Here is an 18,469-nt window from a genome sequence, read left to right on the forward strand (position 1 = left end):
TCTTCTTGGATCGATCCCTTTATCGTTATGTAGTGTCCTTCTTTGTCTCTTCTAATAGTCTTTATTTTAAAGTCTATTTTGTCTGATATAAGAATTGCTACTCCAGCTTTCTTTTGATTTCCATTTGCATGGAATATCTTTTTCCATCCCCTTACTTTCAATCTGTATGTGTCTCTAGGTCTGAAGTGGGTCTCTTGTAGACAGCATATATATGGGTCTTGTTTTTGTATCCATTCAGCCACTCTGTGTCTTTTGGTGGGAGCATTTAGTCCATTTACATTTAAGGTAATTATTGATATGTATGTTCCTATTCCCATTTCCTTAATGGCTTTGGGTTCGTTATTGTAGGTATAGTCCTGTTGTGTTTCTTGCCTAGAGAAGTTCCTTTAGCATTTGTTGTAAAGCTGGTTTGGTGGTGCTGAACTCTCTCAGCTTTTGCTTGTCTGTAAAGGTTTTAATTTCTCCATCAAATCTGAATGAGATCCTTGCTGGGTAGAGTAATCTTGGTTGCAGGTTTCTCTCCTTCATCACTTTAATTATGTCCTGCCACTCCCTTCTGGCTTGTAGAGTTTCTGCTGAGAGATCAGCTGTTAACCTGATGGGGATTCCCTTGTGTTATTTGTTGTTTTTCCCTTGCTGCTTTTAATAGGATTTCTTTGTGTTTAATTTTTGACAGTTTGATTAATATGTGTCTTGGCGTATTTCTTCTTGGATTTATTCTGTATGGGACTCTCTGTGCCTCCTGGACTTGATTAACTATTTCCTTTCCCATATTAGGGAAGTTTTCAACTATAATCTCTTCAAATATTTTCTCAGTCCCTTTCTTTTTCTCTTCTTCTTCTGGAACCCCTATAATTCGAATGTTGGTGCGTTTAATGTTGTCCCAGAGGTCTCTGAGACTGTCCTCTGTTCTTTTCATTCTTTTTTCTTTATTTTTCTCTGCATCAGTTATTTCCACTATTTTATCTTCCACCTCACTTATCCGTTCTTCTGCCTCAGTTATTCTGCTATTGATCCCATCTAGAGTATTTTTCATTTCATTTATTGTGTTTTTAATCGATGCTTGATTCATCTTTAGTTCTTCTAGGTCCTTGTTAACTGTTTCTTGCATATTGTCTATTCTATTTCCAAGATTTTGGATCTGGGAAATAGAATCTTGGATCAGCTTTACTATCATTATTCTGAATTCTTTTTCAGGTAGACTGCCTATTACCTCTTCCTTTGTTAGGTCTGGTAGGTTTTTATCTTGCTCCTTCACCTGCTGTGTGTTTTTCTGCTTTCTCATTTTGCTTATGTTACTGTGTTTGGGGTCTCCTTTTTGCAGGCTGCAGATTCGTAGTTCCCGTTGTTTTTGGTGTCTGTCCCCCGTGGCTAAGGTTGTTTCAGTAGGTTGTGTAGGCTTCCTGGTGGGGGGGACTAATGCCTGTGTTCTGGTGGTTGAAGCTCGATCTTGTCTTTCTGGTGGGCAGGTCCACGTCTGGTGGTGTGTTTTGGGGTGCCTGTGGCCTTATTATGTTTTTAGGTATCCTCTCTGCTAATGGGTGGGGTTGTGTTCCTGCCTTGCTAGTTGCTTGGCATAGGGTGACCAGCACTGTAGCTTGCTGGTCGTTGACTGAAGCTGGGTGCTGGTGTTGAGATGGAGATCCCTGGGAGATTTTTGCTGCTTGATTTTATGTGGAGCTGGGAGGTCTCTTGTGGACCCGTGTCCTGAAGTTGGCTCTCCCACTTCAGAGGCACAGCACTAACTCCTGGCTGCAGCACCAAGAGCCTTTCATCCACCCGGCTCAGAATAACAGTGAGAAAAAGTAGAAAGAAATAATTAGTAGAAGAAAGAAAGAGAGATTGAACGAAAGGAAGAAGGGAAGTAAGGAAGGAAGGAAGAAAGAAAGGAGGGGGGGAGGAAGGATGGAAAGAAAGGAAAGAAAGGAGGGAGGGAGGGAGGAATGAAAGCAAAAGGAAGAGTGAATGGAAGAAGAGAGGGAGGGAGGGAGGAAGGAAAGAAAGAAAGAAAGACAGAAGGGAGGGAGGGAGGGAGGAAGGAAAAAAGAAAGTGGAAAGAAGAAGGGTGGGAGGGAGGGAGGGATGGAGGAAAGAAAAAGAAAGAAGCAAAGGAGGAGCGGAGGGAGGGAGGGAGGAAGGGAAGGGAGGAAAAAAAGAAAGAGCAGGTAAAGTAAAATAGAATAAAGTATGAAATATAGTAGCGTTATTAAAATTAAAAAGTAATTATTGAAAAAAAACACGGACCGAAAGAACCCTGGGACATATGGTGGAAGCAAAGCTATACAGAGAGAATCTTACACAGAAGATTACACATACACATTCACAAAAAGAGAGCAGGGGGAAAAATCAAAAATCTTGCTCTCCAAGTCCACCTCCTCGATTTGGGATAATTCGTTGTAAAAAGAGGAAAAGGGCGAAAAGTCTGAAATCTTGCTAAGTCCACCTCCTTAATTTGAGATAATTCGTTGTAAAAAGAGGGAAAAAAAGGGGGGGAAAGTCTTAAATCTTGTCCTCAAGGTCCACTTCCTCAATTTGGGATGATTCGCTGTCCATTCATGCACTCCACAGACGCAGGGCACATCAAATGGACCGTGGAGCTTTAATCCGCTGCCTCGGAGGCTGCACAGAGAGATTTCCCTGTCTCTGCACTCACAGCTCCCGGGTCTCAGCCTTGGACCTGGCCCCGCCTCTGCGCGTAGGTCGCCGGAGGGCGTCCGTTCTTCGCTCAGACAGGACGGGTTTAAAGGAGCCGCTGATTCGGGGGCTCTGGCTCACTCAGGCAGAGGGGAGGGAGGGGAATGCCCTCTCCTCGCGCACCAGGCAACAAAAGGGAAAAAAGTCTCTTGCCTCTCCGGTAGCTCCAGACCCTTTCCCCGGACTCCCTCCGGGCTAGCACTAACCCCTTCAGGGTCTCTTCCTGCCGCCAGCCCCAGACCTCTCCCTGCGCTCCGACTGAAAGCCGATACCCGAGCCTCAGCTCCCAGCCCCGCCCGCTCTGGCGGCCGAGCAGACAAGTCTCTCGGGCTGGTGTGTGCCTGAGGGCACCGATCCTCTGTGCCAAAATCTCTCTGCTTTGCCCTCCACACCCCTGTTGCTGTGCTCTCCTCCGCTACTCCGAAGCTTTCCCCCTCCGCCACCTGCAGTCTCCGCCCTCGAAGGGGCTTGTAGTGTGTAGAAACCTTCCCTCCTTCACGGCTCCCTCCCACTGGTGCAGGTCCCGTCCATATCCTATTGTCTCTGTTTATTCTTTTTTTCTTTTGACCTACCCAGGTATGTGGGGAGTTTCTTGCCTTTTGGGGGGTCTGAGGTCTTCTGTCAGCGTTCAGTAGGTGTTCTGTTGGAGTTGTTCCACGTGTAGATGAATTTCTGATGTATCTGTGGGGAGGAAGGTGATCTCCGCGTCTTACTCTTCCGCCATCTTCCTCCGGCTCCTTAGTATAAATTCTAATGGTGATAAGATTAGTTATAACAATTGATCATAGAAAAACAATGCTGATAAACAAAGACAATGAAAGATGGGGAGGGAAGCAGAAGTCTCGCTTTCCCATCATCCAGAACCAGAAGATGTCAGGAAGGAGACCCAGTGCTCATATGTACCATTCAGTGGTGGATTCTGTACTGAGCTTAGAGCCCTGGGAAAACGCTCTCCTACATGCTGTTCTCTGTCTCCACAGGCAGACATGCTCTGTGTTTAATGAGCTCATTTTCCTGTTGTTCTCCTGGCTCAGCGGTAAAGAGCTGGGCTCTGGGTTCAAGTACTAATCCAGAGTCATCCAGTAATGGCCAACTTGGATTCCAGTAATAGCTCTATGATTACTGTGTGACACTGGGCAAGTTCCTTAAATTGCCTAAGTCTCAGTGTTACCATCTGTAGAATGGGGATGATAGCTGCTTCACCAATGTACATGAAGTATTATTATATTCACGTGTGTGTACACTTTTGCAGATGTGTGAGCTCCTCAGCTATCTCTGTGACTGTGAGCTGCAGCACCGGGTGGAGGCCATCGTGGCCTTTGGCGACATTTATGTCTCCAAGCTCCAGGAAAATCAGAAGTTCCGCTACAATGAACTCATGCAGGCCCTGAACATGTCTGCAGCCCTGACTGCTCGGAAGACCAAGGAGTTCCGCTCACCCCCGCAGGAGCAGGTGAGAAGCCCCTCCTGAGCCTCCATCCCATTCCTAGGGAAGAGCTTGAACCCGACGAAGCAGGGTACACAAAGCCTTCATGGGAGGTTGAAAGACCCCGGCCAGCACCAGGAGATAGGCTAGTCCTGTGCTGAGACAACTGGGAAGCCTCGGCCAGCTGTCTTGGGTGGAAAGATAACCTTCCAAAACCACACACAGAGCCAGGCTTCCTCCTTTCCGTCTCTCGCTCATGCCACCACTCCTGTCTCTGTTAGGATCCAGCTTCTACCCCTTAGAAGCATTTCTGTCCAGTCCTTCCAGAAGTCACTACTCTCCAGCAGAGATCAACAGAATGTGGTCTGCATTTCCTGACTCGTGAGGGCGGGTTCACAGTCTTCCTTGACCGAGACCCTCTGGAATCCCCCCACCCCAGCCCCAGGAAGCCTGGAGGGCACGACATGGATGAGGGAGTCCTCTCCTGGGATGTGTTGTCTCCATTCTTTGCGGTACCCCACCTCATAGTCAGCCTCATCCAGGTTGAAAGGCTGCTTTGAAAAGAATGAAAATCCTGGTGAGAAACTTGCAGATGAGGGAGGGACAGCTTGTAAAATAATAGTCTCCATTCATCGCCGCTGCTCGGCTGCTCACATATATCCTGCAGGCCATTTGTCACAGCTCCCTCAGTTTCAAAAGAGAAGATAGATCTTCCAGTGAAGAAATTCATTTTTTGTCGTCAAAACCAAATCTTTGGATCTTATATATATTTAATAAGCAGCCTATCCATAAATTGTTGTCAATATAATTAAATGGCGAGGCCACCACAGCATGGTCCAATTACATTCCTAAAACCTATTTTATAGGCTATAGATACTTATATTGGCTTAAAAATGAACCACCTATCTTGGCTTTTTAAGATTCCTTTGAATGATACTGGCCTTGATAAAGAGCAGACAGAGCTCCACATCTCTTTGCTAGAGGCAAAATGCGAAGGCCCTGTGGATTGGTGAGAGCAGGTACTTTGCACTGTGCTGAGAAAAATGCAGTGAGTGTGAACTACTCTTGAAGGCTTTACAGATGTTGTCAGGCTGCTTTTAGACTGGCAACAGGTGCGAACATTCCCTATTTCACTGGGCAGATGCTGACTTGTACTTGTGAAAAATGGGAAGGTGGATGAAGTGGTGATTAAAACACTGCTGTTGGCTTCAGAGCCTGGTTCCCATTCTGGCTCCACCATCACTCACTGGGTAGTCTTGGGTGCATTACTTTTCTTTGTCTCTCAGTTTCTTCAGGCTGCAAAATGTGGATAATGTTTGTGAGAATCCTATGAGATAATTCATTTAGATTGCTTAGCAGGAAATCTGTCAGGTAGTAAACATTCTGTAAGTACTACAAGCTATCATTAGTTTTAGTGTCAGAGGTATTTGCATTTGCCTCATGCCATGTTCTATGACCTTCTGTCAGTGAGCCAGTGACTAGAGTTTATGCATGTTTTCTGGCATCTCCTCAAGCCAGCCAGGACTTGGTTGTCCATCTGACACTGTCATCCCCATAGACACAGCTCATGATCCTGGATCCTAGAAGGGCCCTGCTGGCTCCACCCTCTTCTAGCCCCATTCTGCCTCCTTATCTTCTCTTCTGTCATCTTTGGGACCTACCATCACTTCCTTCTTTAGCCTTCTAGACAATCCTCTGAACAATCATTTCAGACCCATTTCAGAAGTCTGTATCTCAAGAACTTGAGCAGACCTCAGAATCCCTGGAAGGCTGAATAAAACACAGACTGCTGGTCCCACCTCTAGGGTTTCTAATTCAGTAGGTCTAAGGTAAGGCCTGAGAATTTGCATGTTTAGCAAGTTTCCAGTCTATGCTGATGCTGCTGGCTAGAAATGAAATAAAAGCAGGGACCCTGTTACCAAATTCAGTTGTCCCATCTGCCACCCCTCCCAGAGTATTCATTTCTAGAAGGAACCTACCCATAGAACTTTCTGAGTAATTAAGAATTTAATATTGATAAAGGATATGGAGCATTTCAATTTCAGGGCAGAGGAATGCAAAATCACTTGGAAAATAGGATACATAGGAATTAGAATTTTAAAACAGTGATATGATTACCTCATTCTTCTGTAACCTGTGAGGATAAAATAGAGGTTTTCAGCCCTATATCCATACACTATTCAGAGAGATGAAAAAAACATACTTGGGGGATGTAACTAAGCACAAAAGTAGGTAAAGCAAAGATTAGTTCAGTGATTGTTGGCAAATTAGCCAAGCACAGTTTGCAAGGCTTTCACTTTGAAAAGGACTTTCATTAAAGGGTGTGACCTAGCAGAAAACTCAGTTCACTCCCCTTTGGTTACGCCCTGAGGGCTGATGGGCCACTTGCTTCCTAAGTGTTCCAACAAAAGAAAGATCATTCAGTAAGAAATTAACTTTCAGATTCTTGAAATCAGACCTTCAGATCTGATTTTTATTTAATAAACAACCCACCCATATATGTTGCTGATATAATTACCATAATTTAACATTGTGGAACAACCACAAAAATTACTTTTCAAACCTGTTTTATCAATATTATTTTATTACAAACAATACCTCTACCTTCTGCCAAAAACTTGTTTGCAGTAGAAGCTTTGAAAAATGATCTTCCTAACAATATTAAATAAGGTTCATGGTTTAATAAATGAGACTGTAAATTTTTTTCACCTAGATATCCTAAACAAAAGTAGAAAATACCCCTTTGCCTGGTGTTTGGGTTACTCTGCCTGACACAGCAAAATGGACAAGATTACCTCTAGCTACTACTTCAGTGCCTCCAGATATTCACTAACCTGGGGTCATGGGTCTGTGAAGAATTTAGACATCCAGAAATCTTAGTGACAGCTTTATTTTCACCAACTTTTCATTAATTTCTAGGAGTATTTCTTTCAATTATTGATATAGGCAGCAAAGCAAGTACCTAACCTTGTCACCCACAGAAATTACATATTTTTTCATATCATATTACAGAGTTCTAATACCTTGAAATATCATTTACATTCATCACTACTTCAAGATCACAGTGCATGTGAGACCTGCTGCTAGACCTTTTTGTATATGTTACTGTATCACAAATTTGTTTTTTATCATCTTGATAACTAGATTGCAGTATAATTGTTTCTCTTTGTAATCCTCTCTATTTTGTTTTAGGTATTAATATTAAATATTAATATAAAATATTAATCTGAGAAAACACTCCATGGGTTTCACTAGACTGTCAGAGTGGTCCATGGCACAGAAACAGTTAAGCATCTCTGACACAAAACTGTAGAGGAAAAGATGACAGGCTGGCTGCAAAACATAAAACCTACATGACAAAAAAAATTCTATAAACAAAATTAAAAGCTCACTAAAAACTGGGAAATGTATTTGGAGTATATATCACCAAGAGTTAATAAACTGCAGATGTGCAAATCACTCACCGATTAATTTTTTAAAAGATAATCACACAACAGAAAAATGGAGGAAGAACATGGATTGAAAATATATAAACTGTGAGATAAAAACAGTCCTTCTGTGTGGAAAAACAAAGTTCAACCTCACCAATTAAATGCAAATTAAAGCAACAGAGGGCTTCCCTGGTGATGCAGTGGTTAAGAATCTGCCTGCAAATGCAGGGGATGTGGATTCGAGCCCTGGTCAAGGAAGATCCTACATGCCGCGGAGCAACAAAGCCTGTGCAACACAATGACTGAGCCTGCACTCTAGAGCCCACAAGCCACAACTACTGATCCCACACTCCACAACTACTGAAGCCCACGCACCCGAGAGCCCATGCTCCACAACAAGAGAAGCCACTGCAATGAGAGACCCACACACCGCAACGAAGAGTAGCCCCAGCTCGCCGCAGCTAGAGAAAGCCTGCGCACAGCAATGAAGACCCAACACAGCCAAAAATAGATAAATCAAATAAATTAATTTAAAAAAAAAGATTAGGGCTGTTTAAAAAAAATGAAAAATAAATAAATTAAAGCAACAGAGATATGACATTTTTCACCCATTAAATTGGAAACTATTTGAAAATATGTTAACTCTCACTACCGTAATGGAGATGGCAAAGTAATACATACTCTTGTATAAATTTAGTATTAAAGCAAATTGTTGTGAGCTTTCTGGAGGGAAGTCTGGAGATTAATATCAAAAGCCATTAAAATGGCAGTTCCAGTTGGAAATTACTGGGTGGTGCATGCCAACGTGACTGCGCTGGTAGTGAGAGGTGCTTGGGTCATGCAGAGGCCTGTGGACTTTGCAACGGTCCCACAGAGACTTTGATGTAAGAAGCGGCCATGCATCTGGGAGGGTCTTGGTGCTCCGGCCGGGTGTCAGGCCTGAGCTGCCGAGGTGGGAGAGCTGAGTCCAGGACGTTGGATGACCAGAGACCTCCTGGCCCCATGTAATTTTTTTTTTTTTTTTTTTTTTTTTTTGCGGTACGCGGGCCTCTCACTGCTGTGGCCTCTCCCGTTGCGGAGCACAGGCTCCAGACGCGCAGGCCCAGCGGCCATGGCTCACGGGCCCAGCCGCTCCGCGGCATGTGGGATCCTCCCAGACCGGGGCACGAACCAGTGTCCCCTGCATCGGCAGGTGGACTCTCAACCACTGCGCCACCAGGGAAGCCCCCCATGTAATATTAATCAGCAAGAGTTCTCCCAAAGATCTCCATCTTAACGCTAAGACCCAGGTCCACCCAACGGGCAGGAAGCTTCAGTGCTGAATGCTCCATGCCAAACAACTAGCAAGACAGGAACACAACCCCACCCATTAGCAGAAAGGCTGCCTAGAGTTATACTAAGATCACAGACACCCCAGAACACACCACCAGACGTGGCCCTGCCTGCCAGAGGGACAAGATCCAGCCCCACCCACCAGAACACAGGCACCAGTCCCCCTCTGCCAGGAAGCCTACACAAACCACTAAACCAACCTCACCAACTGGGGCAGACACCAGAAATAAGAGGAGCTACGAACCTGCAGGCTGGGAAAAGGAGAACTCAAACACAGTAAGTTAAACAAAATGAGAAAACAGAGGAATATGCAGCAAGTGAAGGAGGAAGGTTTTTACCCACCAGACCAAACAAATGAAGAGGAAATAGGCAGTCTACCTGAAAAAGACTTCAGAGTAATGACAGGAAAGATGATCCAAAATCTCAGAAATAGAATGAAGAAAATACAAGAAACGTTTAACACGGACCTAGAAGAACTAAAGAGCAAACAAATGATGAATAACACAATAAATGAAATTAAAAATACTCTAGAAGGAATCAGTAGCAGAATAACTGAGGCAGAAAAACAAATAAGTGACCTGGAAGATAGAATAGTGGAAATAACTGCTGCAGAGCAGAATAAAGAAAAAAGAATGAAAAGAATTGAGGACAGTTTCAGAGACCTCTGGGATAACATTAAATGTACCAACATTCAAATTCTAGGGGTCCCAGAAGAAGAAGAGAAAAACAAAGGGTCTGAGAAAATATTTGAAGAGATTATAGTTGAAAACTTCCCTAGCATGGGAAAGGAAATAGTCAATCAAGTCCAGGAAGTGCAGAGAGTCCCATACAGTATAAATCCAAGGAAAAACATGCCGGGACACATATTAATCAAACTATCAAAAAATAAATACAAAGAAAAAATACTAAAAGCATCCAGGGAAAGCAACAAATAACAGACAAGAGAATCCCCATAAGGTTAACAGCTGACCTTTCAGCAGAAACTCTGCAAGCCAGAAGGGAGTGGCAGGACATATTTAAAGTGATGAAAGGAAAAAACCTACAACCAAGATTACTCTAACCAGCAAGGATCTCACTCAGATGTAATGGAGAAATTAAAACCTTTACAGACAAGCAAAAGTTAAGAGAATTCAGTACCACCAAACCAGCTTTACAACAAATGCTAAAGGAACTTCTCTAGGCAGGAAAAACAAGAGAAGGAAAAGACCTACAAAAACAAATACAAAACAATTAAGAAAATGGTAATAGGAACATACATATTGATAATTACCTTAAATGTAAATGGATTAAATGCTCCAACCAAAAGACAGAGACTGGCTGAATGGATGCAAAAATAAGACCCGTATATATACTGTCTACAGGAGACCTAGGGACACATACAGAGTGTCCCTAGGAAGTGAGAGGATGGAAAAAGACATTCCATGCAAATGGAAATCAAAAGAAAGCTGGAGTAACAATTCTCACATCACACAAAATAGACTCTAAAATAAAGACCATTACAAGAGACAAAGAAGGACACTACATAATGATCAAGGGATCAATACAAGAAGAAGATATAACAATTATAAATTCTTATGCACCCAACATAGGAGCACCGAAATACATAAGGCAAATGCTAACAACCATGAAAAGGGAGATCAACAATAATACAATAATAGAAGGGGACTTTAACACCCCACTTACACCAATGGACAGATCTAAACAGGAAATAAATAAGGAAACACAAGTTTTAAATGACACACAGACCAGATAGATTTAATTGATATTTATAGAACATTCTACCCGAAAGTGGCAGAATACACTTTCTTCTCAAGTGCCCGTGGAACATTCTCCAGGATAGATCATATCTTGGGTCACAGATCAAGCCTAGGTAAATTTAAGAAATTGAAATCATATCAAGTATCTTATCTGACCACAATGCTATGAGACTAGATGTCAATTACAGGGGAAAAAAACTGTAAAAAATACAAACACATGGAGGCTAAAAATATACTACTAAATAACCAAGAGATCACTGAAGAAATAAAAAAAATACCTAGCAACAATAACAATGAAAACACAATGATCCAAAACCAATGGGGTGCAGCAACAGCAGTTCTAAGAGGGAAGTTTATAGCAATACAATCCCACCTCAAGAAAGAAGAAAAATCTCAAATAAGCAACCTAAACTTACACCTAAAGCAATAAGAGAAAGAAGAAGGAAAAAAACAACAAAAAACCCCAAAGATAGTAGAAGGAAAGAAATCATAAAGATCAGATCAAAAATAAATGAAAAAGAAATGAAGGAAACAATAGCAAAGATCAACAAAACTAAAAGCTGGTTCTTTGAGAAGATAAACAAAATTGATAAACCATTAGCCAGACTCATCAAGAAAAAAAGGGAGAAGACTCAAATCAACAGAATTAGAAATGAAAAAGGAGGGCCTCCCTGGTGGCGCAGTGGTTGAGAGTCCGCCTGCCGATGCAGGGGATACGGGTTCGTGCCCCGGTCTGGGAGGATCCCATATGCCGCGGAGCGGCTGGGCCCGTGAGCCATGGCTGCTGAGCCTGCGCATCCGGAGCCTGTGCTCCGCAACGGGAGAGGCCACAACAGTGAGAGGCCCGCATACCACAAAAAAAAAAAAAAAAAAAAAAAGAAATGAAAAAGGAGAAGTAACAAGTGACACTGCAGAAATACAAAGGATCATGAGACGTTACTACAAGCAACTATATGCCAATAAAATGGACAACTGGGAAGAAATAGACAAGTTCTTCAAAAAGTACAATTTTCCAAGACGGAACCAGGAAGAAATAGAAAACATGAACAGACCAATCACAAGCACTGAAATTGAAACTGTGATTAAAAATCTTCCAACTAAAAAAAGCCGAGGACCAGGAAGCTTCACAGGTGAACTCGATCAAACATTTAGAGAAGAGCTAACACCTATCCTTCTCAAACTCTTCCAAAATATAGCAGAGGGAGGAACACTCCCAATCTCATTCTACGAGGTCACCATCACCCTGATACCAAAACTAGACAAAGATGTCACAAAAAGAGAAAACTACAGGCCAATACACTGATGAACATAGATGCAAAATTCCTCAACAAAATACTAGCAAACAGAATCCAACAGCACATTAAAAGGATCATGCACCATAATCAAATGGGGTTTATCCCAGGAATGCAAGGATTCTTCAGTATATGCAAATCAATCAATGTGATACTCCATATTAACAAATTGAAGGTTAAAAACCATATGATAATCTCAGTAGATGCAGAAAAAGCTTTTGACAAAATTCAAAACGCATTTATGATGAAAACCCTCCAGAAAGTGGGCATAGAGGGAACCTACCTCAACGTGATAAAAGCCATATATGACAAACACAGCCAACAACATTCTCAATAGTGAAAAACTGAAAGCATTTCCTCTAAGATCAGGAACAAGACAAGGGTGCCCACTCTCACCACTGTTACTCAACATAATTTTGAAAGTTTTAGCCACGGCAATCAGAGAAGAAAAAGAAATGAAAGGAATCCAAATTGGAAAAGTAAAACTGTCTCTGTTTGCAGATGACATGATACTATACATAGCAAATCCTAAAAATGCTACCAGAAAACTACTAGACCTAATCAATGAATTTGGTAAAGTAGCAGGATACAAAATTAATGCACAGAAATCTCTTGCATTCCTATACACTAGCAATGAAACAACAGAAGGAGAAATTAAGTAAACACTCCCACTTACCATTGCAACAAACACTCCCATTTACCATTGCAACAATAAAATACCTACAAATAAGCCTACCTGAGGAGACAAAAGACCTGTATTCAGAAAACTATAAGACACTGATGAAACAAATCAAAGATGATACAAACAGATGGAGACGTATTCCATGGTCTTGGATTGGAAGAATCAACATTGAGAAAATCACTGTAGTACCCAAAGCAATCTACAGATTCAGTGAAATCCCTATCAAACTACCTATGGCATTTTTCACAGAACTAGAATAAAAAATATTACAATTTGTATAGAAACACTAAAGACCCCAAATAGCCAAAGGAATCTTGAGAAAGAAAAACGGAGCTGGAGGAATCAGGCCCCCTGACTTCAGACTATACTACAAAGTTACAGTAATCAAGACAGTATGGTACTGGCACAGAAATAGAAATATAGATCAATGGAACAGGCTGGAAAGCCCAGAGACAAAACCAAACACATATGGTCACATTATCTTTGACAAAGGAGGCAAGAATATACAGTGGAGAAAAGACAGCCTCTTCAATCAGTGGTGCTTGCAAAACTGGACAGCTACATGTAAAAGAATGAAATTAGAACACTTCCTAACACCATACACAAAAATAAACTCAAAATGGATTAAAGACCTAAATGTAAGGCCAGACACTATAAAACTCTTAGAGGAGAACTTAGAGGCAGAACACTCTTTGACATAAATCACAGCAAGATCCTTTTTGACCCACCTCCTAGAGTAATGGAAATAAAATCAAAAATAAGTGAATGGGAACTAATGAAACTTAAAAGCTTTTGCACAGTGAAGGAAACCATAAACAAGACAAAAAGACAACCCTCAGAATGGGAGAAAGTATTTGCAAAAGAAGCAACTGACAAAGGATTAATCTCCAAACTATACAAGCAGCTCATGCAGCTCAATATCAAAAAAACAACCCAGTCCAAAATTAGGCGGAAGACCTAAACAGACACTTCTCCAAAGAAGATATACCGATTGCCAACAAACACATGAAAGAATGCTCAGCATCACTAATCATTAGAGAAATGCAAGTCAAAACTACAGTGATGTATCACCTCACACCAGCCAGAATGGCCATCATCAAAAAATCTACAAACGATAAATGCTGGAGAGGGTGTGGAGAAAAGGGAACCCTATTGCCTGTTGGTGGGGATGTAAATTGATACAGCCACTATGGAGAACAGTATGGAGGTTCCTTAAAAAACTAAAAATAGAACTACCATATGACCTAGCAATCCCACTTCTGGGCATATACCATGAGAAAATCATAATTCTAAAAGAGACATGTACCACAATGTTCATTGCATCACTATTTACAATAGCCAGGACATGGAAGCAACCTAAGTGTCCATCAACAGATGAATGGGTAAAGAAGATGTGGCACATATATACTATATATTACTCAGCCATAAAAAGAAATGAAATTGAGTTATTTGTAGTGAGGTAGATGGACCTAGAGTCTGTCATACAGAGTGACGTAAGTCAGAAAGAGAAAAACAAATACCCTATGCTAATACATATGTATGGAATCTAAAAAAGAAAAATGGTTCTGAAGAACCTAGGGGCAGGACAGGAATAAAGATGCAGACGTAGAGAACGGACTTCAGGACACGGGTGGCAGGGGGAAAGGGTAGCTGGGACGAAGTGAGAGAGTGGCATGGACTAATATATACTCCCAAATATAAAATAGATAGCTAGTGGGAAGCAGCCACATAGCACAGGGAGATCAGCTCAGTGCTTTGTGACCACCTAGAGGGGTGGGATAGGGAGAGTTGGAGGGGGAGGCTCAAGAGGGACGGGATATGGGGATATATGTATACATATAGCTGATTCACTTTGTCATTGAGCAGAAACTAACACAACATTGTAAAGTAATTACACTCCAATAAAGATGTAAAAAAAAATCATAAGGGAAAAAAAAGCCATTAAAATGTTCAAACCTTTTGGTCCAGGCATTTCACTTCTCTGCGTTTATCCTAAGAAAATGATCAGAGAAATTCAAACCAACTTTATTTTACAAGGATAAAAAAAATGAAAACAACTTAAATATTTCATAGCAGATCATTAATTTTACATGCATTTTATATAAACTGCTTTCATCCTTATGATGAAATGCAATGCACCTGTTAAAGATCAGGTTAAGAAAAATTTTTAAATGCTTGAGATAAATTAAGTGGAAAATTTGAGTTTCAAAAAAGTTTATTTAGAGTGTGATCTCAATCTGCATACATAAAGATATTAACTAAAGTATTAACAGTGGCTGTCTTTGAGTGGGGAGATCACAGTAAATTTTCTTCTTTAGGTAATCTCCAAGTTTTGTGTAATTAATAAATTACCTTTATAATCAGAAAAAAGTGAGGGCTACTTTTTTTTTTTTTAGCATCTCATAGTTTATGGCTTTATTTCATTAGTGTAGTTTTTACATCTTTGTATTCTCATGACTCATCTCTCCAAAGATCATTTAAAATGCCCTGGATGCATGACTTTTTTCTCAGAATCATGCATTCTTTCTTAAAGACAGGAATTAGAGCCATAGTCACCAAAATAATTATTCTAAAGAAGGAGAGCAGAGACAGTATCTTGGTGATGCAAAGCAATATTGCTGGAATTTTTTCTTTTTCTTTTTTTATTTGTAGTGGGGTTTTTTCCCCAGTTATTGAGATCTGGTTAACGCATAACACTGTATAGTTTAAGGTATACAACATAGTCATTTGATATATGTATATATTGTGAAATGATCACCACAGTAAGCTTAGTTAACATCTATCACCTCACATAGTTATGAGTTTCTTTTTCTCACGATGAGAACTTTTAAGATCTACTCTCTTAGCAATTTTCAAGTACAGTATTGTTAACTACTGTCACTATGCTATACGTTACATGCCCAGGACTTATTCATCTTATAACTGGAAGTTTGTACCCCTTTTTAAAATTTTTATGTTTTACTTTTTATTGAAGTATAGTTGATTTACAGTGTTTTAGATGTGCAGCAACGTGATTCAGTTATAGGAAGCTCCTTTTAAATGTTGGCCATCTTTACCAAAAAACATAATAATAATAATTGAGTTAAATAAAATTTGCAAAGAAATATTAGGTGTCTGACTAAGATTGGATCTGAGTTCTTGGGGCAGACATTGAGAACCAACCAGCCATTCTTCTTTGTCCCTCAAAGATCAACATGCTTCTTAACTTTCAACTGGGGGAGAACTGCCCGTGCCCAGAAGAGATCCGGGAGGAGCTGTATGACTTCCACGAGGACCTTCTCATTCACTGCGGTGAGCTTCCGAGATAAAAGCTTTATGAAAGACAAGTCTGTTCATGATTCCTTCATTAGAAGCTCAGGGGGGGTTGCGAAGTTAGTTTTCTATTTAAAATTACAATACTAATTGTCCAAGAAATGATTCTCTCCAAAACTATTTGGGTCAGAGAAGATACAGGACATCATCCTGGCATAATACATAACTGAAACTACTACCTAGAAGAAATTTTGCTGAGATCTAAGAGAGAACTGGGTCTCTAAAGAAGGAAAGAAAAGAACTGCTCTTTATATAAACCTCACCCAATTTATCTCAGGTTAGATAGTTGGGACTCTGCTCCCAGCTGAGCCAAGATTCTGATCCCCTTTGCTTTTTAGCTTCTGCAATGATATAAGTATGGCCATGTCTGCCCTTAAGGATTCGAAACCAGCCATCCCTGCTTAGATACATATCTGCTCATTTTAAAGTGGCTCTCAGCAGTTGTGCTGCTTGTACATGGGTGGAATGAGTACTCTGTGAATAAGAGATGACTTTTTCATTTGAAGTAACTCATGGTTAACTCTTCTTTTTGGACACTCTAGAGCCCATTTTGGGTATGGGTTAGAAAAAGTTAAGTCTTGGGATTGAAATTACTTAATGTTCTTGTATACAAGAAATCATCTTTTTAAACAACTTGCCAAAAGACATGATGTAGATAAATACTTATGGGAGGCTGCCTATAGTATCCTTAGAAAGTTCCAAAGGGTGGAAAGCAGTGTTTCTATGTTCCTTCCATCATCTGGTGGCTTCATGTACTGTTTGAGGTTATCACTCTGTTATGTGACTTGCTTAGGGGTTCCCCTGGAGGAAGAGGAAGAGGAGGAGGAGGACGCCTCCTGGACTGGAAAATTCCGTGCCTTGGTGTATAAAATCAAAGGCTCTTCCAAGCCAGAGAAGAAGCAGCCGACAGAGGAGGAGGAGAGATGCCCTAGTAAGTTCCAGTGCCTTTCAATCACACTGCCCCCAACCTGGAGGTCTTCTAAGACTTAATTAAGATCACGGACTTTCTAAGCAAATACTGTGGGATAGAGAAGGGCTGCTTAGCTAGCTTCAAGGAAGCGTTCTGTTATAATTTGTAGAACTTATTGCTATGTGTTTGGGGCTATGCTTTTCTTCTGACTTAAGGAACTTACTTGGAGTCGTCTTTTAGGGATGGATCGCTTGGTGGGTCTGCTCTTGTCTGTCTACTTTTAAATGCCTGTAAACAGATTGCTGTTCTTTTTTTTATGTTTTCATAATCTTCCCCTTCTAACCACTGTTGTTTCTGTCACTTTTGTTTGTGGTTCCTTAGCGTTGAAAATTGCCTCAGCAAGGAAATAACGTAATAATAATAAGGCAGAAGTAAAGGGAATAGGTTGTGGGGTTTGGAGGGGGGGGGTTGGTTTTTGGCTATGATTTTCCTAATATAACATCCCAGAGGAATTGGACCTTCTGTTTTTCAACATTCACGAACCTTGTTCAAATTATTTCTCTAATCCTTATAGTACAGATGACTCCTACCATTTCGACCCATGTTGAAACAAGATCATAATTTGTTCTGCAAGGCAGTTGACTGTCCATTACCATTAACATTTCAAGAGGAAGTTTGTCTGCATATTATAATCAGTCTGCTCCATAGTACCAAATTCTGCAAATATTTCACTGTCGAAGAAGGAATTTCCCAGGTTTAATATAGTTGCCTTTTATATTATTCCCTGTTCCTATCCATCTTAGAACATGCTTTCAAATTATAGACTAGAGCAATAGACTGTCAAGATGTGATCTGTTTGTTTGAAAACACTGCTTTGGGGTTCATAGCCCTTTCTATTGACCTTCCATCTTTGTCAGACTATCTCTGAAGGGAAAGAATCCTCTGCACTTATCAGCAGAAGTGTAGAAGCCTCTGGAAGAGTGTCTGGGGTACTTGGCAGCAGTTGCACTGGCAACCCTTGGTCGGTCCTATTTGTCACCATGGCGGGGGGGTCTTTGGTGAGGACAGGCCAGCATGATTCAAAGATCCAAAAAAGTGAGTTTAGACTCCCTTTGTGGTACTGCCAAAGCAGAACTAAAAATAGGCTGAGCTGACCCATATTCCCCGTGGAGAGTCAGTGTTGAAAGTGGTTGCTTCTTTCTAACACAATATGTCACAACCAGGGGATCCTCCAAGGTGACCGCTTCATGTTAGGTAAATGGAGTCACTTAGATTAAGTCACCTAGCTCTGTGAAGTCTCTCTAACTCTAAGAATGGTGCCCAGGCTCTAAGGACTGCAATATTTAGCATTGCTACCCTGGGCCTCAGGCAGAAAGATTATGTTCTGTCTGTTCTGGCAGGATGTGCAAACCTGAAAGGCTACCCCAGCATGAACTCCATGGTGCACCCCATGCTGCTTCTATTCCACAAGCAGAATTCTGAGAGGTTCAAGCTTTGTGTCATAAGTCTTATTTCCTGCAGTCCCAGAAGTAGAACTAGAAGGTGGCCAAGCATGTCTGGTTGTCAGCATATGGGTTCCGTGCCAGATGTCCCAGGGACATAAAGCTCCTCACTCAGGGCTGCCATTTTAAGA

At 41.2% G+C, this 18,469-nt stretch overlaps 1 protein-coding gene across 3 annotated transcripts in view; it reads left to right on the top strand.

The window, feature by feature from the left end:
- RYR3 (ryanodine receptor 3) overlaps nucleotides 1–18,469 on the top strand; it is a gene marked incomplete at both ends in the record, with an annotated part of 580,399 nt that overhangs the window by 399,929 nt on the left and 162,001 nt on the right. For all 3 annotated transcript variants that reach the window (XM_079701083.1, XM_079701082.1, XM_079701084.1), the window contains 3 exons: nucleotides 3,947–4,147; nucleotides 15,803–15,905; nucleotides 16,720–16,857. In XM_079701083.1, the coding sequence (XP_079557209.1) occupies nucleotides 3,947–4,147; nucleotides 15,803–15,905; nucleotides 16,720–16,857 (442 nt within the window). The remainder of the gene's footprint in view (nucleotides 1–3,946; nucleotides 4,148–15,802; nucleotides 15,906–16,719; nucleotides 16,858–18,469) is intronic.

Source organism: Hyperoodon ampullatus (genome assembly GCF_949752795.1).
Source record: "Hyperoodon ampullatus genome assembly, chromosome: 3".
NCBI classification, from domain to species: Eukaryota; Metazoa; Chordata; class Mammalia; order Artiodactyla; family Ziphiidae; genus Hyperoodon; species Hyperoodon ampullatus.